The sequence below is a fragment of the Perca flavescens genome, chromosome 7, assembly GCF_004354835.1.
Source record: "Perca flavescens isolate YP-PL-M2 chromosome 7, PFLA_1.0, whole genome shotgun sequence".
Classification (NCBI taxonomy): domain Eukaryota; kingdom Metazoa; phylum Chordata; class Actinopteri; order Perciformes; family Percidae; genus Perca; species Perca flavescens.
This window is the reverse complement of record NC_041337.1, coordinates 33,120,854-33,147,513: the sequence shown is the minus strand read 5'-3', so window position 1 is coordinate 33,147,513 and position 26,660 is coordinate 33,120,854. Positions and strand designations below refer to the sequence as shown.

Here is a 26,660-nt window from a genome sequence, read left to right as displayed (position 1 = left end):
GGAGCGAATGTTGAATGACCGCGACTAAGGCCGGTTACACACTGGACGCTGTATGGCGTGTCAGCTGGGCGTGATGGCCCCGCTTATATTTCGGCCCATGTTAACAGGTTAGAGTTACACGCTGCCGGGCGTGAGACGCTATTCGTTAGAAATAGAACTAACGCCTATTTTTTCACGTGCCGAGACGGAAAAATAGAATAGCAAAATAGAATAGGAAAATATGTTTATATGTCATTTAGACACAAATACATTTAATAAAATGACATGTTGATGTTTGAAAGCCTCTAGGTTTTGATATAAATGCAGATATATGAATGTCATTTTTTTTTTTATTGATTTCCTAATATTGCACCTGTCAATACAGAAATATTCAGCCTATTTTGTCAATACTGCTGACGTTGTCTTTTTGCTGTAATCAAATCAGTATATATTTATGTTTAACATGGTATTTAATGTTATCAATGGAAACACCCATGTCCAGACAAGGTTAGCAGCAGCACTGGGCCAGACACGCTTCTGGTGTGTAAGACAGATGAAACTCGAGCTGACACATAGCTGACACACACAGCTGACAATATTGGCTGATGACATACGGACACTGCTATCAGGAAACAGCACGCTCACGCCCACGCCTGCAGTGTGTAAACCGCCTAACGCAATTATTTCTACTCAAAAGGTAACTTTATTTGGTAACTGCAGCACTAGTTGTATTTACGCAGAAGAAGAGGAATAAATCATTGTACAATCTCGAGCCACACAGTGTGTTTAATAATGCATCTCCCCAGTGTTTAGTCTAGGGCTGAAAACATTTCGAATAACCTCGACATAAAAAATCCTCGATGCAAAATGACTCTGCCCTCAAGCTTCGTTAAATCAATGTTACCAACGCTGTATCGGTGATCGGACGTGTTTCCGCACGGAGCATTATTACTGTCGACAGACGCTGCTCAGTCTGCTGCTGCTGGCTTACACATGCCAGAGCCGTGAATAGCGAGGGGCTAAGAGAAGAGACAGGCTGAGAAAAAACGATGAAAACCAAAGTTTGTAATCTGTTCAAAAGTAATTGAAACTAAACTCTGTACAGTGTGTCTACTGCAAAATCAAACTAGCTTACCACGATAATAGCACGACAAAGCTTTAGCATCTCAACAGAAACATGGAGTCTAACTTAATCATCCATTGCACGAACGGCAAAAGTAAATCACAGAGTGGTATGGACGATGAAACCACACCAAACACAACCACTACCAAAATCAAGAAAATACGAGGACCACTTATCTGATCTAAAGAGTTGACGTTGCTGACTATCCCCGGAAAACAGCTGATTGTTGATTAAAAACAATGTAATATGGCACGAAAACACTAATATGTTGAGTTTTTTTTGAAAGATGATATTGTGGCAATGTAGGTAATATAATGCTGCTTTTTTCCTAGTTTGGGAAAAAATTATCCGATTAATCGATCGATAAAGTACTAATCGATTAAGCAAAAAGAATCGATAGCTGCAGCCAAGGAAAGCACAAGACCATGGGCCCTATGCATAGCAGTCCTGATGGGCCCCACCTCACCTCACCCTCCCAAAAAACAAATAAATAAAAAATCGTTCTGCACACATGAATCTGTAGGCCTAGATGTTTATAGGGTAATAACTAATAACTGTAATGCTTAGAGTAGCTTGATAACACACATTTCAAACCTCCTTTCTCAAACATTCTCTTAGCCTACTTTACTGTGGTTACTCCTACATTTTTTCATTGCTCTGTACCTTTACTTGCCAGCCTATATACTATGGTGTCTCTGATCATCTGTTAATTTATCTGGCCATAGTCCTGGATCCTCTGGCAAAAACTGGTCTGCACTGCTCTGCCTACTTTCCAGTTCCTCAGCTCTCATTTCCACACTGTGCTCAGAAAGCAACATGTGCTCCCTGCTGTCTTCACTCCCATCATCCTCAGTCAGATGTTCTCCATCATCTTTCTCATGAATAATATATCTGATATTAACCTCTTATCCTAATTGTAACCTAATATAATAAAAACACACTAAGATGTTAGGGTTATTTAACACCTTTCATAGTCAAAATGACAAACATGGTTTGCTTTAATTTGGATATAAGCTTCCTTGTTTCAAATCCAAAGAGATGATGAGGGGTCTGTTGCTCCCTGGTTGGACAGTTTCTGGAAACTGAGGGCCAGGTGTTTCACAATGTTAACATCTACTGAATCTGACATAATGTTAACATATGAAATATGTATCTACGATGAGCTTCACCAAGCTACCTATGACGCTGATTGGCCTATTATTGCTAATTATAGATATTATAGCCTATTAATTTAAAATTAAACATGTTTTAAATTAGGCTATTACAATGGTGTGTTATATGAAAACAGCATTGTTAGTGTAGTTTATTTATTTAGCCTTAGCTCAGATTATATGTATAACTAAATTATCATTTGAAAGTGTATGTTCTGCTCTTTATAAGGGTTGTCTCAGTCCATTTTAGCACTAACGTCCACGGAGATATTCAAACAGTTTAGCACCATGGATTTGGTTTTCTAGTTGTGCTCACCTCTCTTTTGAAAAAGAGTCAGTTACCAATTGTTTCCCCTCCTTTAGTTTCTCTCCCCCTCCTGTCTTTCCTTTCTTTTTTGGTAGCCTGATTTGGCTTTCTTTGAGAAAGACATTTCTACACAGAAGTTTGCGCCCACCAGGCGCTCAACTGATTTAACGAAACAAAATGCGTGCAGAGATGGACTAAACCATTTGGCGCATTAGCAAGGGGTGGTGAGACCTTAGATAGTCTTTTTTGTATAGAAAATGTAGTCATCAATCAACCAAGTTATTCAGCCAATACACTAACTTTACATTTCATCTGACATGCATTTTGAAATTTAATTAGGAAATGAAAATATCCAGGTGAAATAAAATATATTCCAGACATTTCAAGGGGCCCTCCCCCTTGGGCCCTGGTAATCAGTATTGGTTTTACCCCAGTCCGGGACGCCCCTGGCTGCAGCCCTAGTTTAGTCCCATAGCACTTTGTTAGACTGCTTACAGCCGGAACAAAGGGTTATAAAGAAAGAAAGAAAGAAATATAAAGAAAGAAAGAAAGAAATGTTGGAGGAGAAATATGATGAATGAATTATAATAAAAGCTTGCTGTAATAAGATTATTTTACCAGCAATGGTGCAACTGTCAAATGTTTTCTTAACACCATTGTATACGGCAGGATCTCAGTTATATGGACTGGAAGACATCTCCCTCAGATTTGGGAGGAAGAGAGACGCTCAATCCAAAACAGGAACACCATCTGGAAACAAAAAAGAAGACAACCATGTAGAGATTACACTACACACAGCAGAGACCTGATCTAATGCAGCTGGAGATGTTGGCGGACTTTTGGTCTGCAAATTAAACCAGGGTTTAAACTGGTTGGTTTGTGACCTCTTCCAAAAAGAAGAGGCTTGTTGTTGTTGGTTGGTCCAATGCCTCAGATTTCTAGGAGTTGTTTTCAGTTCCACTGAGGAGACATTTCCTCCTAAACCTCTCACATGGTTTCTTTTAATGGTCCAATATGTAATATATACAGTATGTACTGTATCAAATCCAAAAATGACCACAATATGTTATCAGATATTAAAGAAACATGTTTTCGACAACAATGCTAAAGCCAGTATTTTCTCCTTGAAATTTCTGTTCCGTATTGATTGTCTGTTTGTGTTTTAGCCTGTGTGTTGGTGTCAACTTCCTATTTTGACAGCCGGACGGGTTTATATATCTGTAAAAATAAAACCCAGGGTGCTAGCTGTAGTACAGCCATGGAAGCAGCAAACAAACCAACGGCATCAACAGAGATAGATTCTACCCGACCTAAAAACCTTGGCATGATTCTAACAGTTGCATGACCAGAGACGTTACAAAACCGGGGTGAATATTGGAGATTAGAAAGATGGAGACAGCCTCGCCGTAGCGACAACGGTGAGTTATTTTGAAACCAAGAAAGGGTGGCTGTAAACTGGGTAGAGAGGACGGCAAGGTTATGATTTTTAGCGTTTGTTGCAGTTATTTTAATCGCGATAGGGTGGTTGTCAGTCAGGTAGAAAGCTCCACGTGAGCCTATGGGGCTTTATGACTGTCAATATAGCCAGCATCTAATGTTAGCTACTCCGCTGTGAGGTGGAGTAATATCTGGCTATGTGGAGCGAGTGTCTAGCAACATTGTTGGATGCTGCGTTCTTCTGGCAAACCTCCGTGAACTCCCGAGTCTGGGGAGGAGGGGCGGGGAGACGACTCTCTCAGTATTTAATACAGTAATCCAGAGAGAGTTGTGTGGAGCTGGGAGACCTCTAGCTCAACCAGTAGGCGTGCACCCCATGTAGGGCCGAATCCGACCTGCAGCCCTTTGCTGCGTGTCCTCCCCATCTCTCTCCCACCTTTCCTGTCTATTTACTGTCTCTCACTCTGAAAATAAAAAGCCCCCCAAAAAGTCTTAAAGAAAAAAAGAAAATAAAAATGTGTGGAACTGATAGTCTTAATTAGCTTTGGATCAACTCATTTTGGCCATGGCTTGAATGTAACGGACATTTTTTTTAATATCAAAAAGTTCGCACTAAAGCTTTAAGTGCATGTAAATGTAGTTGCTAGAAAAGCTTATAGCCCAGAGTGATGGGTCTGATGGGGGCCAAGCCTTAAGGAGTGTGAGTTTACCTGTCATAGGTGGAATGAGCCAAGTGAGGTTCTTCTCTGTAATCAGGCGCACATTCTTCTAGTTCTTCTTAGCAAGGTAGCCGGGTCAGTGTTGAAGTCCCGAGAAGCATCACATTCTGCTCATATACACACACACACACACACACACACACACACACACACACACACACACACACACACACAACAACATACTACACACTTACACTTCAAAGCTTTAAACAGTGATTTTCAAATTAAAGGCTTTTAACTGATCATAGTATTATTACTATTATACATATTTTATTTTGTTATATATACTATGTAGGTAGGTTGTAGATTTTATTCTACACTTATAATATACACATGTACATTCCTTTCATTACTGTAATTATTTTATTTCAGTTCTGGCATTTTTACCTTTGCTGTTTTATTGTATCTGATTTATTTATTTCTAGTATAAATCTTGTTTTTCTGTATGTGTGTGAGTGAGTATGTGTATGTCCTTGTACCTCGCTGCTTGTAACAGAGTCATTTCCTAATTTATGATTATAAAATCCATCTACAGTATCAATCTATCTACTTGTGCCCACAGTTTGAGAACCTGTGGGCTACAGCACACAGCTACAATGGTTATCAAAACTAAATGTTTCTCAAATGTCTGTAGCGGGCCTTCCGGATTCAAAAAACTTAGCTTGAGGTGCTCTTTGAAGGGACAATCACAATGTAGAAACCAAAAGGAAACTCCAAGACACTCTCTTCAGAGAAATACAAAGCCTTTATTTATGGCCTGGTCATCACAAGTCCCAAAATACTCCGACGCGTTTCGGCATACAAGCCTTCGTCAGGAGTCAATCAATTTTCCAAACAGGAAGACCCTTCTTATACGCTTTCAAACAGACCAATCAAGAAACATAGCCAATGAAAAGCCTTCATTTTGGCAGAGGAGGATTCACAAGTTGTAGGGTTATAGAATGACCAATAGATGTCCTCATTGGTCATAAATAGACCAGTGTATTTGACTGCAAATCAAGATAAAATTCAAAATTCAAAACATGTACAACACAGATACAAATAGAGATGGATCCAATTAAAAATAAACACTATGGTTTTAAAGAAAACACTGAGATCAAGTTCTTCATTTAAGCCTGGATAACTAGTAGCCTGCAGTTTATCAATCCAGAAACTTTCTCTCTGGTTTAGTTTTTTTTTGTCTGTCCCCTTTCCTCAGTGACAATGGAATATGATCAATTTCACAGATCTGTACGGTCGATGGATCACTATTATGGTGTTCCCTGTAGTGCCTCGCCATAGGATAGTTCCAGGCCATAAATAAAGGCTTTGTATTTCTCTGAAGAGAGTGCCTTGGAGTTTCCTTTTTGGTTTCTAAATGTTTTCTCATTGGATTCTGATCTCAAAACGCTCCAAAAGGCTTAATTTGTGTATTAAAATAACCAATTTATTCTGGGGATGTCATGTCCCTGGACCCCCTTAATGTAGTAACCCCCCCTCCTCCTCCAGCTGTTTCACATGTACTTTGCCTTCATTACAGTACGGCGGGTTTCGCTTTAGATGCTCACGCTCACACGAGGACGACTTCACCCTTATTTGTGTAACCTACCATACGCATACGGACTACATTTCGACGTAATGTTTAATTCAAGATTTCTGCAGTTGAAGCGGATTCATTCCTGGTGTATCTCTCCATTTAATATAAAGAGACTAGAGCCGCTCCTAAAGGACTTCTACTTTCACTTTCACTTTTGGTAGCCTGGTTGATAATCCAGAACATATCTAGCAGTAACCATAACAACTGGCATCAGTAATGATGTAGGCGTAACGCGTTACCATCTTTATAGAAAATATCTTGACTCACCTGTGTTTCATTAGTGGTTCAATATGTTCCCTTTTATTGTTCGTTTGTTGTTTTCCAAAATGTCCTCCTTCCTCCTTCACTTCCCTCAGTTTAGTTGACAAGCTGCCAGAAACCCTTTCAACCAATCAGCAGCGAGGTGTAGGCGGGTTCTTTTTTAATTTTTATTTAAAACACTAAAGAATGTTACACTGACAAACAAATCTTTCACAGATACAGTCACACCTCCTAAACAGAATATTTTCATTTTAACAATATTCATAATATCCACTATAGGAAATAACGTCAGTGAATGATAATAGTAAAAAGAAAAAAATATATGGGTTGAAGTATAGAAATAAAGTAGGTTACATTAAAGAATGTCAGAGCAAATAAATTAATTAACTCTGACGACCATGATTATTGTTCAAGGACACACACACACACACACACACACACACACACACAGTATCAGGTCATGTCTGACATTTAGCATATGAAGAAGACTCATTGTCCCCACAGGAAAGGTAACTATTGTTTCTGGTTTTGGGAGCCACTCCTGCAGGGCCAGACGTGATTAGAACAAAGGAAATGCAAAACGACCTTTGTCTGTGACCTGGAGTAAACCTGAAATCAGAGGTGTGTCTTTAACCTGGGACAGTTTCCAGTCAGGGAAACAGCCACAATTCCACAGGAATATAATTCTGATCCTGAGTAATATTCGGCACTACAGCCTGTGACCCCGCAGGGGGAAACTGCTGCAGTTTACAGTGTATTGTTTTGTCATGTCGCATGGCTCATAACTGTGACCCGACAGGGGAAGCATGTATTGCTTGTATTATTTAAAATGTAGGAGATCGTGAAAAAGTCGACCTGGTTTAGCTTGTATACATTTTGAGTTTATGAGTTCGTGAAAAAGTCGACCTAGTAAACCTGTATACATCATTTAATTTATGATTCTTGAAAAAGCAGACCTTGTTAGCCGGTTACATTTTTAAAAGTCCCTAACAGGGGCCGAGTTAGACTCTGATAAATTTTAAATAGAAAGACCGCGAGGGCGGCGACAAAAAAATAGTTTCTGTGAAGGCACAGAGGAAAGATTAAGACTTTTTCAAAGCCAATTTAAACAGTTGTGGGGGGTAGGCCCTGGAGAAAACTACTTCAAGCGGCGGAAGAAAGGAGTCAGTGGAAGACCCCCCCAGTTTTTTCTCGTGACCATAGCATGGAAATAGGAAAATCAATTTAATATAGGTATAGTCGAATTGTGTGAAAACACTTAAAAAAAAAAAAAAAAAAGTCTCTTTGCTGTTGTTCGCTCAATTTTCAACTCTTGAGTGACTTTGACTCGCCATGTTGCTTTTCTGGCTGTTGGACGGACGGGTGGACGACAGATAGTTGGCTTCCCTCCAGGCCCCCAGGTGGAAATCCTCCCCTCTTGTGGCAGGCTTTTGTAGAGTCTTCACTGATGCCACAGTTTTCACTGCCAAGTGTTTTGTAGCTGTGAGGTGCCCACACTTGAAAAGGACCAGACTTGGGATTTCACTCAGAAGAATGTTTATTCTTTTCCTTTTATCAGTTGATACAATAGGATCAGGAAACAGGTGAAAACCTTTAAATAAAGAAAAAGAAAAACAAACACAAAAGCATTTTAGACAAAAGGTATTTTCATCACATAAAAGATCAAATGCATTTTACAGGCAACACAGCTTGGTTTTTTACCTAGGATTTTACTAGAAACTATCAAACATTTAGTGTTTTCAGTTTAACATTTCCTTTAAACCATGCAGTCATCAATCTAAGCTTTATCTGCAACATTAACACATGCAACATTAACACATTTCCCTCATTTAATACCAAACAGACAAACAACTACACAAACAAACGGACCAACAAAGAAAATGATCCGAAAATGAGAGTCTGTGAAACAAGATTCCACATGAGCTTACCGCTAGCCCGTCATGATCAAAGTCCCAGTTCCTCACAATAAAAGAGTTTGTACCTCTGCCGTCCTCTTTGTCCGTCTTCCCCTCACAGTGAACTAATGCCTATTTGAGCCACTGACTAAGCACGAGCTCCTAATTTCCCTAATTCAATTCACCTGGTTGAGCCTGCACCAGAGCGCGCACAGCCACTAGAGGGCTGTCATGCAGAGCACGCTCAGGGGAGGCGGCATGCAGGGCCCAGTTTTTCAAAAGTAATCCAGTGGGATTTCAGATCACAGATTGGATCAAATCTTGGAAATGGGTTTTTCAAAAGCAAAAGAGGGATTCCGAACTAAGATCAGACCATGTAATCCAATCTTACATTTGATCTGGATCAAACCTGCCCTTTGGGTTTTTCAAAACTTTGAACTTGGTTTGGGATCTATTTGATCCAAAAAACAGGATTATCCTGATCCCATCAGAAGGGTGGATTCAGTTGTGATTTTTCAAACCAAATAACATCAGAGAGTTTTTTCTTTTAAGTGAATGATCACAAAATCAATGTTTACTGATGATATATACATTTCTTCATATTTGAAGCATATGTGAAGCATGTCACATCTAATGAGATATGGTAAAAAAAAACACAATAAAAAAACATAACAAATAAAGAATGTAAAATGTTTCTGTTAATTACAGTGTTTCCATTTCTTAAAATTAAAACAAACAATGGCTATTTGTGGCCACCAGTATTTTGCCTACCTGTTGTTCGTTGCTAAGCCAGTAAGCTAAACTGTTGGTTCCATTTAAGGCTCTGGTAAACAGGATTTGGTAATCCTAATATTTGGTATTTGGATCACAGTGATCCAATCCAATATTCCTTTAAAAAACTGGCATAAAAGTAAAATGGATCAGGTGATCCTGGATAGCAAAACATGGGATTTCCAAATCCATATCAATTTGATCCAGATTAAATTTCTTGAAAAACTGGGCCCAGGAGACAGAAATGACAGGTACACAGAAGACAGCCACACCTCCCCAGATTAGCGCGACAATAGCAACTGCTATAATTATTATGAATCATAATTCTCTATATTTATATCTGTGGCCCAGCTGGCAGCGTCAGATGGCTGCCCAACAAGAGCCTGGGTCTGTCTGAGGTTTCAGCCCAAAGGAAGTTTTTCCTCGCCACTGTTGCACCAAATGCTTGCTCTTGGAGGAATTGTTGGGTCTTTGTAAATAATAGAGTGTGGTCTAGACCTACTCTATCTGTAAAGTGTCTTGAGAAGAGTGAACTCTTGTTACGATTTGATACTATAAATAAAATTGAATTTAGCTGAAATTGAATTAAATGGCTTGATCATATTTACTGATACAGACAAATAGAACAGAACGTGTCTTATTTTATCAGTAATTATGATCAAACAAAAGGTCAAACAAATGCTTTGATAGGGAAACTGTAAAACATCATTAGATAATCTATGTATATATGTAAATCTTTACATATCTAACCCTATAAAATATACAACAGAATGGAAATAGCCATAAACTGTACTGCAATTTATATGGAAGGAGAATATAAACATATACCATATGGTCCAGGGGTAACTGCAGGCCTCTTCCTCCTCATCATCTTCATCTGCCTCCTCCTGATCACTCCCTGCCTCTGTCTCTCTCTCTGAATCTACAGCCTCCTCTACATCCCTCACAGTCAATCCTTCCTGTCCTTCTTCTCTTTCACTTATTTCTGCATCTCCTTCTGTGGTCTCCTCCTGCTCTGACCCGTCTGGTCTCTCCAGTTTACTGTCTTCTCCTTCTTCATTTCCCTCATTCTCTTCATCTTGTGCACTACTCAGAATTTCCTTGGCTAGCAATATCCCCACTTTTAGGCTCCAGCTAATCTCTCCAGCTACTCTGGCCTGCAAAAGTCAAGATGTGAAAAGCTCTGGTTATCCTTGTATTACATTACACTGTAGGGCCCTGTAGCTAATAAGTAGCCTAAAGGCCTTTTTACAGTCGGCGCAGCTGACCTGTTGTGCGCCAATGTGACGTCAGAATGACAGATGTCGCTGACGCGTCAGGATTTTAAGTGTGAGACCAGAGGTCGTGCACCACTCTATTTTATTCAGCGGCAACAAAGTGGAAACAGGAAGTGTGAACGAGCTCGAGGGCAACTCTCTCAGAGTGACTGCAAGTCTCTCTTGTAAACTTACCGGGTTAAGATGAATTATTTTATGGTGAATGAAAGGCTTGATCCCACTTAGTAGGTCATCTAATTAAATCGAAACATTGACGTCAATGCTGCTGCCAGTTCTGCCGTTGTTGACCTTTTTCTTCTTCTTCTAGTCCGTAGAAATAGCAAAGTCGGTAGCCTTTCTTCATTAGCGCCACCTCTGTTCAGGAGAAGACTGCAACTAGTGACCAACAGCGAGAGTATAAACAGTTACGGCGCTCCCATGACGTCACATTTGCACACGACAGGTCGTCTGCGGCGAGTATACCGGACGCCTCACTAACATAACATCAGAAGAGATTTATTACATGCACACAAGGCTTGAGCCCCCCTAAAAAGGGTCTAAAATCGCCACTGGGTTTCAGCAAGCACTGTGCAGTGTGCTGTAACGTAACACCAACAACCATGCCAGTTTGTAATATTTAGTATTATGCTGTTCTTATCTTTACTAAAATCCAAACTAATCAAAAGGCAGAATGCTCTTACAAATCATAAGGGAGCGATTTGACTTTTGGCTAACGTAATAGACCCGCTGTTGTTGATGCTGACTCGCCTTTAGCATACATTACATTTATTACAACGTTTGATTCAAGGGACGTAGCTAAGTATTTGAGGGGCAGGGAGCTACAATTATTATTTATTATTAATTAATATAAATGAATTGTTTGTTTCAATGTTTTAAGAAGCTTGTGGACATAGTGGCAGTTTGTTTTTACAAGTACAGTTTTTTAACAACAAAGTTAGGGGGGCAGCTGGGGGGGCAAGGCCCTACAGTGGGGGGTCAGCTGCCCCCCCTTACCCCCCTGTAGATCCACCTCTGCAAAAGAGGGAAGTTGTCTCCGTTCATGTTTTAACAGACATACCTGGGGAGAAGTTGGAGACCAGAGTCAGCTACAGTGACGTTTATATACAGTCCTATTGTAGTCCTCACTAACACCTGCTGATCAACTGAGTTTTAGTGTTTGATGGCCTCAACAGAGCACACTCATTAAAGACTTGGCGTATGTGAAACCCCCTCAAAGCTCCGTGTTGATTATTGTTTTCATTTTGATGATGTAACAAAGGTGGTCTTTGATTAAGATGAGGTGGCCCACCAGCTCCATAAAACATTGTGGGAAACCCTACAGCTCTTAAATGTCCACCAGGGGGCACTGATTAGTCAGTTAGGTAATTATGGGATATGCTGCGGTGGCTGTTGCTAGGAGAATAATTACAAATAACTGAGACCTGACCTTAGGAATCCCCCATGATGCCGGTTTTTATTTCTTCTATACTCAGTTAACATTAACGTACCATCCAATTTAATGTAAAACATTAACTGCTGTTTTTGTTTCTTCATTTAAACAGGGTCAAATAATTACAGCACAAGTAATGCAGAGTATTTGTAACAATTTTTTCCAGTATATATTATAAAGTAGGGTGAGTAGTATTGTCAAAATGGGACACAACATGGGAGAGTTAGGTTTAGCAATGATTTATATTTTCAAGGAATACACAAATTAACCCAATCTATAACTTAAAAGGTAGTATTCATAAAATAACTACCTGTAAGTATTCAGTGAGTATTATACTAACTATTGTTCATCCTTTCGCGGTTCTTTTTCATAGTAAAGCAGAGCAGTGACCTACCCAGGTCAGCAAGAGAAGCCATTGTGGATGAAATCCAAAACTCATTCAGCTACACAGCAGACACAGATGGAACCAGTGATGGTGCAACATCAGTCTGAAAGGACTAGAACTGGACTAGTTGGACCCGTGTAGCTTTCTGTCCATCGGTCCAGCTGGAGCCAGCAGCTGTAACCGTGTTAAAACTGATATTAAAGTTCTTTTTATTGTTTCTTTTTCTGTTCTCTTTTGCACGTTCTGTACTTGCAAGCTCTGTAGAGATGTAAATGGTCCTTTCTGTAAAAAAAATAAAGGTTTAAAAATAATCGTGTCACCTTTTTCCTTCTTAAAATAAAATAAAAAATAATCCTCTCCTGCGTAAATAACTTTCTTTTTAGTCTGTAGTCAAGCTATGTAAGCCTTTCAACTATATTATTTGGTACTTTCACTTTCTTTAAAAAACCTACTTAAGGAGTATTTTTTAGTAATAGTAATGGAAACACTCACTGCCCAACACTACAATTCAAACTTTTATTTCCTTTAACAGTTTGCTTAAAAAGAAGAAGCGATAAAAAACAGAAACACAATGATTTTCTCAATATAAACAAAAACTTTCAATTAATGGAGAATATATACAATACTTACAGTATGTATTTTAAGTATAAAAAGGAGAAACTAAGAGCAGTATTGCAGTTTCTCCTGTTTTATTTACCTTAATATTTTTTCAAAACTCTTCATTACAGTTGGCTTTACCAAAAATGTGTCAGGACAGTCAAGGGCAGTGGTGGCCTAAAGGTAAGAGAAGAGAGTTTGTGACTGGAATGTTGTCGGTTCAATCCCCAGACCGACAGGATCAAATCTGGGTGGGGAAAGTGAAAACGTTTTATGTGATTGTGCTTGGTTTCTGCGTTTGGAGAGGCATCTCAACAGACTGAAGGTCCAACACTGATTGTTCACGGTTACATTTTAGTGGAATTTAAGTATCGGGGTATCCTGCCACCGTCTGTCTATTGCGTTCCAAGACAGCCGTGCCGTGATTGGATTTCATAAGGGCGAATTGTTAAATTGTTACAATGTCATTTAAAATCTGCTTTAAAAATAAACATATATGTTTTGGAATATAATGTTCAGCTTCTGCAGCTTTACCTATGTGCTGAAATATCATAGACTGTTACAGTCTGTGTAAAATATACAATTCTCCCCCCCTCTAGGGGTTTCTGACCTCACCAGGTCATTATAACAAAATATAATAATAATTTCCAGGTATGAATGTGGAACAGTGTCAATGTAATCACGGCGTTCCTGTCAGTGAACCTTCTCTGAATAATAATAAAAAAAAAACATAATAAAAATAAAAAAGGAAATGAAATTAACTCAATATGGCAAAAGTAGAATAACAAACATAATTAGAGAGAGTAACAGGTTTAAACTCAATTTGGTGAAAATTATGATAATAAAGGAATGAAATAGCAGGATTTATCATTACAGTCAAAGGCAGGAGATTAAGATAATAAAAGCAAAGGAAGAGTCCAAAAAGCTGGTAAATCATTTCAATATCTGCCCGTCAGGAGACTAGATATCCACTGAGCACAATGTTTCTTTTAGTTTTCTTTTGTTTACAGGTAGGGAGGAGGAGTTGCATGTCTGCTGTAGATATTAAACTCCTCCGTATTTTATAAAGTGGTCTGCTGGTGGTACGAGGAGGAGGAAGGTACAGCAGGCTGGTTTGTCTCGTTGACATAGAATGAATATTTGTGCTATTATGGAAACATTGTTGGAAATGGTCTGGTATAGTGTGGCCTTGGTATTTGACCTTTTAGATAAAGATACATGTTTGCAGAATGTTTATGTTATTAATAGGTAGTATTTTAAGCTTAAAGAATAAGAGAAAGGATGGATCCCTGGGCTGTGTGGGGACAAGGAGCTTCTACCTTTATGCTAAATAACAGACATGACTTATTCAATTCTTCAGAAGCTAAGGTTGGAGTGAGGCAGTCGAATGCTAATCAGTATTGTTATTTGATTAGATCTAGCTGCAGGCTACATAAAACCAAAAGTACATCGTTTTCAAAACATAAGCATGGTTTTAACTTTTTTATAGTCAACAATCCACCCTTTCACACCTTAAAAAAGGTGTGTATATCACTATAAATGTTATTGAAAACAAAGTAATTTACATAAACATAAAAATATAAAAAAATGTAGACATTATCAAAAATAGATCATGATTTATACAAGAAATTCTTTTCCTTCTCAACAAAAAAATGTTTAGCTGGTTTTAAAAACATTAGCAGGCTGTGGCGTTCCCATGACGTCACATTTGCGTGCTAGCTCGGCTGCAGCTGCTGTAAAAAATGTCCTTTCTGTCCAAAGAATTGGCTGAAAAGTCTGGTCCTTTAACAGTTGGACGGAAGGTCACAGATCAGAGGGGAGACCAGGGTCTCCAATTGGATTGACCGCTGGCCCAATTCTCCTCGCTCCTTTTGTTGGCGTTGGTGTTCTTCTTGCTGTTCTGGCATTCAAGGGTTACATCCCACGAAGACGCAATGAAGCAGAATCACCAGCAGAAAAGACAGGAGTTACACACCCTCTCAGAGACCTTTAGAGCGGCCACCTGATCCATAAAGGTAACTATCTTTACTTTGAAAAAATTAGAATGTTCTAAGTATTTCTCTGTCACAGAAACGTCTCCCTCCTTTTCAGAAACAGGCCAGCTCCTGTTTCTCAAACATCAAGATGTGGGTGCACTGGGTGTGCTGCCCGTACGAAAAGCCATCCTCAGTTTTTCCGGTGTTTCAGCAGGTTCAGGACCAGGGAGGGGACTCCAGTCTCCCTGCTCTGTCAGGAAGCCACCGCAGGAAGTCAGCAGCAGCGATGCTCCATGCTCGGCGCTGGTGGTCAACAGCAGCTGGAATGAACCCGTTCTCTTGGATCTGGATATTTGAACAGCTGAAGTCCTTTGGCTGTATGACAGTCTCCATCAGTAGGAGTCTGGGGGAAACTACTTTCCCCTGTGAATAATGGCTGGGACAAGCTAACACACTGCCTTGCAAAAAAGTCATTAGTGTTTTCATTTCGGGTAATGTCTAGGTGTGAAAACAATGAGAAAATATGATGGGAGTTTGTCCTTGATTTGTCTATTCATTTCTCATGGAGGAGAAATGCTTTCCTTTGTCATCTGTGTTTTCCAAAGTCCTTAAGACAATGGGCAAAAAGCTTTAGTCCAAAACACAATAAATGATCCCAAAAAAGTCATGAGTCCATTGAAAATATACATCATCAATCAATCAAATTACAAAAGCATATTAAAAATAAAAAACACCACCATTTTCTTTCTCAAGTGGGGGAGGGGGGGATGGGCTGCGTGATTGATCTTTTACTATTACTTCAAACTTTTTGACAAACTTGGTCAGCAAATTGCTATTTTTTGGAGCAAATCAATGTCTATATCAGTCACGTGTCATTCTTTGTGCCCCATTCAACACCCTGAGCAGAAGATTTGTGTAGCATTTTGTGTGGCCAGCACAGAAGCTCTACAAATCCTCAGATCTCTAAATCTGGGGGGAGAGAAAGGATCTGTCTTTACCTATTGTTTACGGAGACAAAAGGTGGTGATTGTGATAATCCGATCAGTCTGGACCTATTCTTTTCAGTCAAATAGTTTCATTCCTATTTTCATAACCTGGTTACAGCATACAATTTATTACTTAAAACATACATGGTTATTAATATCAGCACTGTTACAACTTTATTTTACTAAACAATGTCCAAGTGTATCCAACCTGATTTCTCCATTGTCAGTCTGCCATGCTGGAGACTCCATCACTCCCGCTGTGAATGTCCAGTCTTATACTTCTCAAGTTCCTTCACAGTCTTGATGACCTTCGCTGAACCATCTTGTTCTCTGATCCACACGTTTCCATTCCAGGTCCATGTCCCAGTAATTTTCTTCTGTTTCCTTGGCATCCTCGCCTCCCTTGCGATGCCTCAGTTTTTCTTCGTGAGGTGTTTGTTTATATACACGTTCGTTCCTTTCAGTTTTTTTGCTTGCATTTGTACATTGATCCTCTGCTTCCTGCTAATGAATCGAATTACTACAGCAGATACAGCGTTCTCGGACTTACTGGGCAATGTGTGGCAAGCAGATATTGCCTCTTTGCGAATGTTTATGTTGTTCCTGTTAAGGAAATCCACCACCTGTTGCTCCAGTGACTGTACCTCTTCCCTCGGAGCGTCCTAGTTAGTTGTCGCCCTGGCGTAGGTACGGTGTCGAGTCTTGATCCCAGTAATCACCAAATCGTCCCTCCGCGTATACTGCTCCAGTTCATCAATCTGCTGCTCCAGCGTAGAGATCCGTGCATCCTTTTCTCTCATCATGATTTTCAATGTTGTCACTTCGTCCACAAGTTTCAGCAGACACTCCTGTTGCGACGTCACTTTTGCAAGCTCACTTGATCTCCTCCACGTTGTCTGCCGCTGGCATATTTTTTAATTTGTGTTTAATATCCGGTTTGCCAAAACTTTAGCTCCATACATTCAAACAAAGTACAGAACGTCTTAGTACATTGTGTTTCAGAGTTTTAGCATGTTAGGCCGATCTGCATGTCTCCCGTGTCTTCTGTCTGAGATACTTTACCAGCTTGGTACATCGTTCTAACGTTCCATGAGCCTGTCTTTGGATTGTTTTTGGTTGTAAGAAGGGGGGGGAGGGGTCAGCTGAGCAACGTCCTTCTGGCTTGAGTTTTCCAGCGTCATATTTGTCTGGGGGGGGGGGGGGGGGAGACATCTTCTACTTCCAAACCTTGCTGAATGTTATCCATGAAGGTTTCTGTAATCATGTTTATCCACTAGACGGGTGATTGGCCCACCTAGCTTCACCGGAGCCCCGTTTGCCAGCGTGTTTCCGGGTGGGTCCAGGCAGGCATTCATGGCTACCGTAATGGCCCGGGTGGCCTCCCTCCATACTTCACCCGTACCCGCAATGCTGTTCTTATAGCTGTTACCGCCTCTCACGACGTGGACGTGGGGTTGGACTTTGAGAGGCAATCCGATTTCTACGCTAATTCTAAAAATCACTGCCTGACCACCATCAGGGCCTGGCAGCCTCGGTGTCCTGATGAAGTTAAAGTCTGCAGGACAAAGTTCAATGATGGACCAATAATTAAAATTTTCCCTACAAATCTTTGAGAAGAAATGTCTTGTTGGTAAGGGAGCGAGCGTTGAGCAGAGCCGTCCTGACAGAAGCTTGGTCAGGAGGGGCTTCAGTAGAGGCAAGAGGCCGGGGGGGCAGGGGGGCCAGGTGTTAGCTCTCTGATGATACCGGCCTTCAGACACATGATGTCTGGGTGATCTGTGGCTTGGAATGACAGGGATGGGAACATGTTGGCCTTTAAGGAGTTCCACACAAGGAGAGCTCACTGTACAAGCAGCAAAATGTCCAGGTGAGAGAGATGGAGCAGAAGTTCTGAGTGAAGAGCCTGGAGCCGTTACAGACTTAGTCCGGGACTTGCTCCAAGCTGTTATTCCAGACTGACTAGTCTCTGTCCAGTAACATCTCTGGAAGATAGTGATGCAGGCTGCAGACCAGCAGATGTTCACTTTGGAGCACAGTGCCCAAAATTCACCTTGGACCGATTCATTTCTGTACAACTTACAATGTGTCAGCATCCATTGAACCTGGAACTTTCCTCTGCAGTGTCCAATGAATTGACTCTGTGTTTACTTATCATAGCCACTTCCTGAGGAGAGAAATTGAGTAAAGACATGAAATGAAGAACTCACTATACATACAGTAACATGGACTGAGTAATAACAGTAAAGAACATACCTGTTGGGGATTGTCTGCATTCCCTTCTCCTCCTGTAATAAAACATTACCAATGAAAAGCACCTCAATCAACAAAATAATGATCTGACAATTATGTTATGTATTAAAAACATACATGTTTTAATTGTCTAAATGCCAATCATACCTGTGTCTTTCTTATTTTTGAGACGCCAGAAAACCAGAGCTATTGCGATTACGACCACTAGCACAAGCCCCCCCACAACGATGCCGATCACAGCTCCTGAACTTTGTTCTTTTCCACATTCAGCATCTGTTGAAGCAGTTCCTGGTTTTATCAGCTGAAGATCCAATGATTGACATCTGGAATGATAGAGGGACATTTTGACAGGACCATGTGTAGGGAACCATGCTGCTGTTGGAAGAGTTCAGGTGTGTCCATGTCTGATCTGAAGCTTCACCTACTGTGTGTGTGGCTGACACGATGTCAATAATGTCCCATCAGAAAATGTTCCATCGCTGCAGTCAGAGCACTCAGTGTCCCTTAATGCTGTTCCTACAAATGAGATACAGTGTGTGTGTGTGTGTATATATATATATATATATTATGAAGGAATTAAAGTGTTATATGATATCTTTGTATCTAATCTAATCAGACCTGTTTGATTTCTCTTCAGTGGATAAAAAAAAATAAACAGTATTTGATTGTTGAGATTTTTGAAGCAGACAGTTTAAAATACATTCACAGACATTTCTTTGTTTCAAGTCCCAAAATATAATCTTTCACAAGCTTTCATATTTCACTAAAAACAACTCATTCCCGTGAAGGCCTGCTTGGCAGCTGTACAAATACTATTCTACGGTTGGGCCTGCTCCATTACTGAACATGAAGAAAAAAAAAAAAGGTCCACCACACATCTCATGACCTCCATCAGCTGACGGAGTTACTAAGTTGTCATGAGGCGGTTCAGATGATGACAAAAGAATCTAAGTACAGAGTGTCAGTCATGTGATAGGTGATCAGCAAATGACTAGAGGAAGCTCAATATCATTCTGTCTGGCTGAATATACCTGCATTTACTGCAGCCGGGGAATGACTGTAACAGCACTGTAGCAGCAATTTCTTTCAATAGAGAGGCAAAGTCCCTCCAGTTCTGGTGGAAAGCAAAATTATCTTTTAAATTGACAAACTGAAAAGGCAGGGACTTTGCCTCTAGTAGTAATAGTTGTGACATCACAACCATATGGAAGTCCCAAATGATGGTTTAAAGGAACAGTTTCTGAATACGGGCTGTGTGCAGTTCTCTGTGGATTGAGTGTTTTTTTTTTATGCTTTACTCATATTCATACACCACCTCGACCTGCTTAATAATTAAAAAAGACATGGTTTCTCACTTTTTTTACAATATGGGACCTTTAAGTTCATAAGGGTCATTTTCACTGAAGTTTGGTGTTCTCATTTAAAACTTAAACTATACTCCTAAATTCAGCACGAGAAACTAACCTTCTTGGCTGATATATTGTCCTGGTTGACAGCTGCTGTGTTTCTGTGTTTCCCCACAGCCTTTTTCTGAAGGAACCGTACAGTGGAATCCCTCCAGTGGTTCACAAAATGTATCTGAGGTAGTCGTACATGCTGTCTTTATCTTTAAACCAGAACCTGTCAACACATAAAAGGTTACATATGAAGATACTTTACTTGTATATGAAGATACTTAACTTTAATTTTGTCTAATCTACTAGGAGAGCTACGTGCTCAAAAATCAATCTTCAAGTTTCATGTTTCTACTAATAATTAAAAAATATAAACAGAAGTCTACCTGAATCACAACGTGCACAGACAAAACATTCTGTAAGCCCTGTAGGACGATTCATGAATGTTCCCTCGCTGCAATCCAGACAGGAAGTACTTTTGAACTCTGTGCAATGTTTTCTGACTCGACTTCCTGTTGAAAAGAAAAACAACAATTTCATGCAATATAAGGTTTCTCATAAAAGGGATACTTTGCCAATGTAAATGCAGCTCTGTGTCATGGCATTGTGGGGGCATTGTTTGGTTTTCCTCCGTGGCGCTAGTGCACGTTCAATCAGGCCAACTGGCGCTGTCAGGCCAACTGGCGTTGTCGTGGCGACAGGTGGTTTAGGCTGCTGCATGCGTGTGGTGTGTTTTTGCGTACTGTGTCTGTACTTAGTTACAAACAACCTGATCTGTCTGTAAATCAGATTGTTGAACTAATAGGCTACTGGATTAACACCTTGCTTTTCATCCGCGACAAAGATGCAAGGCTGTAGCATTTATTTCATACTGCTACTCTACCTACTGTGGGAACCTCGCTCTGGCGTGACTACTACACCATGGGCTTCGGATGGGGATGGAATTATCCGGTATTCATGGGAGTACTTGCTATCCCTGCAATATCGCAATTCCCCGACACACCGGACTGAACTCTTATCCGAATCAGGGAGATCGGTAGACTGGGTAAGAAAACAGTAAAGCAATGGGACAGCTCTTGTACCAAAGCTTTGCAGAACTGCTTTGAGTACAGTGATTGGCAGGTTCTCACTCAAGCAGCTAGTCTGGAGGAGGCCACAGATGTAGTGACAGAATACATCAAATTCTGTGAAGAAAACATTGCACCCTCAAAGACAGTTTTTTACATTTATTTTCTATTCTATTTTCTAACAATAAACCTTTATTACAAAAGAACTCAAAACAACAATCAATGAAAAGAAAATCAAGTTTATGTCAGGAAACAACACTGAGAATCAAAACTGATTCAAGCTAAACTCAACAAACAAATTAAGGCAGCCAAAAGAGTAAAAAAAAAAAACCACCCCTGGTGCATAGGGCAATGGATCACACTACTGTACTTTTCAGCAGATGAACACGCACACACACATGTACATGCAGGCGTGTGCACACGCACGCACAGGCGTGTGTGCGCACACACACAAACAGCTGAGACCTGCTATATATCACACTATTGTACTTTCCTGATATAAAAATGACACATACATGAAACGCGCACGCGCACGCACGCACGCACACACACACACACACACACACACACACACACACACACACACACACACACACACACACACACACACACACCTTAAAACTAGAGCTTTGTAAACTTGTTGTTATAACACCTTTGATGTGTCTTTTCCTAAATGAGGACAAGACAATTTTCCGTAAATTAGTTTTGTCCTTTTTGTTAGCTCTCCGTTGTTTGTGAATACAATTGCATCAGTTAATTTTGACCTGGGGATATCCTGGCTAATAATTGTCACATACCAGCCATTAATCCAAAATAACTAATGACTGATGATCCTCATTTTACTCAGAAAGTAGGTATAATTTCATGTAAAGGAGGTCTGTTGACCATGAAAGGAAAAAATAAGTGTAAAATTATTTGTGATGAGTTGGAATTAAGTTGGATCAAAGTGGTAACACAGAATTGAGTGATACATTATGGGCCCTATTTTAACGATCTGAGACGCAAGTATCAAACGTGAAACGCAAGTAGCTTTGTGGGCGGATCTCGGGCGCTGTTGCTATTATACCGGCGGGATAAATGACTCCTGTGCCCGATGCAAATCTAAAATGGGTTGGTCTGAAGTAGCTAGGTGTGGTTTGGGCCTAACATGCAATAAACCAATCAGAGTGTCATCTCACATTCCCTTTAAGAGCAAGGCATTTGTTCCATGGTGGATTGCTATTATGACGGCGGATTTGCCTGGCGCACGCCAGTGGGAGCTGTCCGTGATGCGGCAAAGTAATATATGCCCGTCTTAAGCGGGTGCCGATGTTGCTGCGGCCTCTCAGGCGCATCTCCTCAAGTCTGGAGAGGATTGTTGCAGCCATGGAGCGTGGGCCTCCAAACGCACCACCTGCTCCTGTTGTGCCCCTTCCTCTTCCCCCCACTCCATCTCCGTCCACTCGCTCCATCAGGAGCACATTGCGCATTACTTCCGGACCAGATCCCGCCCGAGTTCAACATCACGTCTCCTTAAGTCCTCTAATATTTCTTTTATGTCATCAACACATCCATGATTCATGGAAATGTTGTGTAAAACACAACAAACCACAAAGAATGCTGCGACTTTTTGAGGACTGTACTGTAAAGTGCTGACCGATCCAAACACCTGAAGCGCATTTTCAGTAATATTTTTCCTTGTAATATTTTTCCTTGTAATTATGTATGGTTTGCAAAAATGGGAACTGCTGCATCCGTGTAGATGAGGGAAGCAAGGTGTATGCGCGTTGTGCCCACGCTACATTATGGCCAAGCATGCGCCCCTAAAATAGCATCTGAATAACGCGCCACTGACTTTAGACTAGTACCACTGACTTTAGACCAGGTTTTTCCTGGTCTGTGGCGGAATTGTTTTCTGAAAATAGCACCAGGGAACGTTTGCGCCGGAACACGCCTCCTTTTTTCGCTGAACCGCCCCCGGGAGCGCAAATACATTCCCTAATTTAGTGTCACAGAGGACAGAGAGTAACATGAGGAAAATTTCACAACAGATAGCAGTCGGTCCTTTTTTCAGTTTACCAGTAAACGCAACATTTTGTCCCATCTGTGTTGTTTTTCAGACAACAGTAGTGTCCATAGAGCTAGTTAGTTTTGTTCGTCCCGCTGTTGGAATCCTCTACAGTGAGATACAGTCATACTTTTACACCGTTTAGCTGTCAGCATTTTAGCCATGTGTAATCCAGTTACTACTGTAGCTAACGGTAGGCTAACATTACCTACTGTGTAACGTGTTATTAGTGTTTACTGTAGCTAACGGTAGGCTAACATTACCTGCTGTGTAACGTGTTATTAGTGTTTACTGTAGCTAACAGTAGGCTAACGTTACCTGCTATGTAACATGTTATTAGTGTTACTGTAGCTAACGGTAGGCTAACGTTACCTGCTATGTAACGTGTTATTAGTATTACTGTAGCTAACAGTAGGCTAACGTTATCTGCTATGTAACATGTTATAAGTATTACTGTAGCTAACGGTAGGCTAACGTTACCTGCTGTGTAACGTGTTATTCATGTTTACTGTAGCTAGCGGTAGGCTAACGTTACCTGCTGTGTAACGTGTTATTAATGTTTACTGTAGCTAGCGGTAGGTTAACGTTACCTGCTATGTAACGTGTTATTAGTGTTTACTAGCGTGACTTGCGGCGATGTTTCTGTTTGTCTGTTTTGGAGCATCAGAGATTATTAATTGTGATCTCAATATTGATCAAAATAATCGTGATTATCATTTTGGCCATAATCATGCAGCCCTAGGGAGGAGATTCCGTTCCCTTCCCCTACGATCCAAACGAGCCATGTCCACCTTTGTGCCGGCATCCATCAGACTATTGAACAAACATTAACCCCCCCCCGATCGATCCAGACTTCGACCTATTCTCCCTACCCACCCCTCTACTCATACCCTCAAGGTTTTTAGTTTCTTTTAGTATTTAACATTTATTTATTCTCAGGTATTATTAATACAGACTAAGTATCGTTGTATGTTGTGTTTGAATGTGCCTGACCACAAATAAAGTTCCCTTTGATTTGATTTGATCTTACCAACAGAACACGTAGGACAGCACTGATCCCCGTTCAGATACTCAGTAGGATGACATGTGAGGGTATGTCCTCTGAAGACACTCAACACAAGTATCTGTGGAGAGAAGCCTGGTTAGAACATACAACACATACTGCCAATCAAATTCACTGATAGAAATCTGTAAATTTTCCGACTGCACCTGAAGGCAGCACGGAAAGCAGCATGAAGGAAGAGTTGAAGGGACTTTCCGTTGTTGAAGGACACAGTTGCCTATTGTTACACAAACTAATGAGCTGTTAAGTGCTTGTGTTTCGTTTTTGTTCCCTCCCAGACCACCTGAGAGCTCCACAAACCACGGACTCTTTCAACAAGGCCCTAAAATCCTCTTTTTTAGCAAACCTTCTATTTTTTTGTCTTTATTTCTTTGCTTTGCACCCTGTTTTTCTCCTGTGGCACTTTGGGATTGATTTGTCAATGAAAAGTGCTCTACAAATAAAATTTATTATTATTATTATTATTATTATTATTATTATTATGTCCCTGATCTCACCTGTCTCTTCCGTTTGTTTTTCTTTCTCCTCACCATCAAGCCATCAGAGATGAAAGCGTTCATCCAAGCGGCCGACTTAATCCTACCGTGCCCGACCTTTTCACCCACAGCTAACCCAATGTCCTCCACGCTACACGGAAAGCTCGGACAGATCTTTACTCCATGCTTTCTAGTAAGCGTGGAGAACCCTTCTCCATTCACCATGGCAGCTGCACACGCCGACTGGCGAGACGCCAGCAGGAGACAAAAACCACCCAAATAATCCAAACTAACCACCAAAAAGTACTACAAATTAAAGATAAAGTGACCTACACCATTAAATTAATCATAACTAAATTATCAAAAAAATAAAAGTAAGAAAATCACTACAAATCACTGCAGCTCACACACAGAGAGAGAGAGAGAGAGAGAGAGAGAGAGAGAGAGAGAGAGAGAGAGAGAGAGAGAGAGAGAATTATAAAGAACAAAGGGTGTAGGAGCCACATATTGTATGTTGTTTATGGTCTCATTTATATTATTTATTGATTATTATATTGTGCACTTATATTGGAGGTGGTGGGCGTTTTCATCACGGTTTGAGCGGAAGTGATAACATATTTGTTTGCTTCACCTGTTCACCTGTTGGTTTTTGGGGCTTTGACAGAGAGGGGGTGAGTCTGGGATTGAACACTTTCTGTTGACTGCTGCATTAACACAATTATTTCTACTCACAAGGTAACTTTATTTGGTAACTGCAGTACTAGTTGTATTTTAGTGTGGAAGAAGAGGAATAAATCATTGTACAATCTTGAGCGCGTCACAGTGTGTTTAATAATACATCTCTCAGTGTTTAGTCCCTCGCAGAAGCACTTTGTTGGACTGCTTACAGCCGCAACAAAGGGGTTAAAAAGAAAGAAAGAAAGAAAGAAATGTTGGAGAGCAATATGATGAATTAATTATAATAAAAGTTTACTGTAATAAGATTATTTTACCAGCAATGATGCAACTGTCAAATGATTTCTTAACACCATTGTATACGGCAGGATCACAGTTTCTATGGACTGAAGACATCTCCCTCAGATTTGGGAGGAAGAGAGACATCAAATCCAAAACAGGAACACCATCTGGAAACAAAAAGAAGACAACCATGTAGAGATTACACTACACACAGCAGAGACCTGATCTAATGCAGCTGGAGATGCTGGTGGACTTTGGTCACTGCAAATTAAACCAGGGGTTTAAACTGGTTGGTTTGTGACCTCTTCCAAAAAGAAGAGGCTTGTTGTTGTTGGTTAGTCCAATGCCTCAGATTTCTAGGAGTTGTTTTCAGTTCCCCTGAGGAGACATTTCCTCTAAACCTCTCACATGCTTTCTTTTAATGGTCCAATATGTAATATACAGTATGTACTGTATCAAATCCAAAAATGACCACAATATGTTATCAGATATTAAGGAAACATGTTTTCTGACAACAATGCTAAAGCCAGTATTTTCTCCTTTGAAATTTCTGTTCCGTGACGGATTGTCTGTTTGTGTTTTAGCCTGTTTGTTGGTGTCAACTTCCTATTTTGACAGCCGGGCCGGGTTGCCAGATATATCTGTAAAAATACAAAACCAGGGTGCTAGCTGTAGTACAGCCATGGAAGCAGCAAACAAACCAACGGCATCAACAGAGATAGATTCTACCCAACCTAAAAAAACCTTGGCATGATTCTAACAGTTGCATGACCAGAGACGTTACAAAACCGGGGTGAATATTGGAGATTAGAAAGATGGAGACAGCCTCGCCGTAGCCGACAACGGTGAGTTATTTGAAGCCAAGAAAGGGTGGCTGTAAACTGGGTAGAGAGGTGGAGTAATATCTGGCTATGTGAGACGAGTGTCTAGCAACATTGTTGGATGCTGCGTTCCTAACCTGGCAACCTCCGTGAACTTCGAGTCTGGGGAGGAGGGGGCGGGGGAGACGACTCTCTCCAGTATTTAATACAGTAATCCAGAGAGAGTTGTGTGGAGCTGGGCGACCTCTAGCTCAACCAGTAGAGCGTTGTGGTGGCAAATTTTATTTTAACCATTTGTTTAATGATATTAACCATTGGTTAAATGATTGTTTTATAACGCCACAAGATTTAGCTTCTTCATGTGTAGATTCAAAAGACTCCAAGTGAAATAGTTGGAAATCCCAAACTATAGCCTAGAGAGTTATTTAGTTTTACTAGCTTGAAGCTCCTCACATTGTTGACTTTTTGCTTAGATAGAAGTGGAGAAGGCCGATGAGTGTTTACAACAGTGAGAACTACGTAGGTTTCTGTCTCCTGAGATAAAAGTGTTGTTTAGGCTAATGTTAAGAACAGAGAGCAGAGGGGAAGGTGAGACAATGGTGTGACTGTGTAGTGGCAAATTTACATTTAAGCATTTATTCTTTATAATCCTTATGTTTTTATTCAGCACATTGCATTTTCATACACCAAAGCAAAGACAGTTCATTTGCATTCCT

At 40.5% G+C, this 26,660-nt stretch overlaps 1 protein-coding gene across 1 annotated transcript in view; it reads right to left on the bottom strand.

The window, feature by feature from the left end:
* LOC114559304 (tumor necrosis factor receptor superfamily member 14-like) overlaps window positions 1-3,238 on the bottom strand; it is a 29,078-nt gene extending 25,840 nt beyond the window's left edge. Inside the window, exon 1 of the mRNA XM_028583902.1 lies at window positions 3,179-3,238. Within this exon, the coding sequence (XP_028439703.1) occupies window positions 3,179-3,217 (39 nt within the window). The 5' untranslated portion in view covers window positions 3,218-3,238. The remainder of the gene's footprint in view (window positions 1-3,178) is intronic.
* Window positions 3,239-26,660: the final 23,422 nt, after the last annotated feature.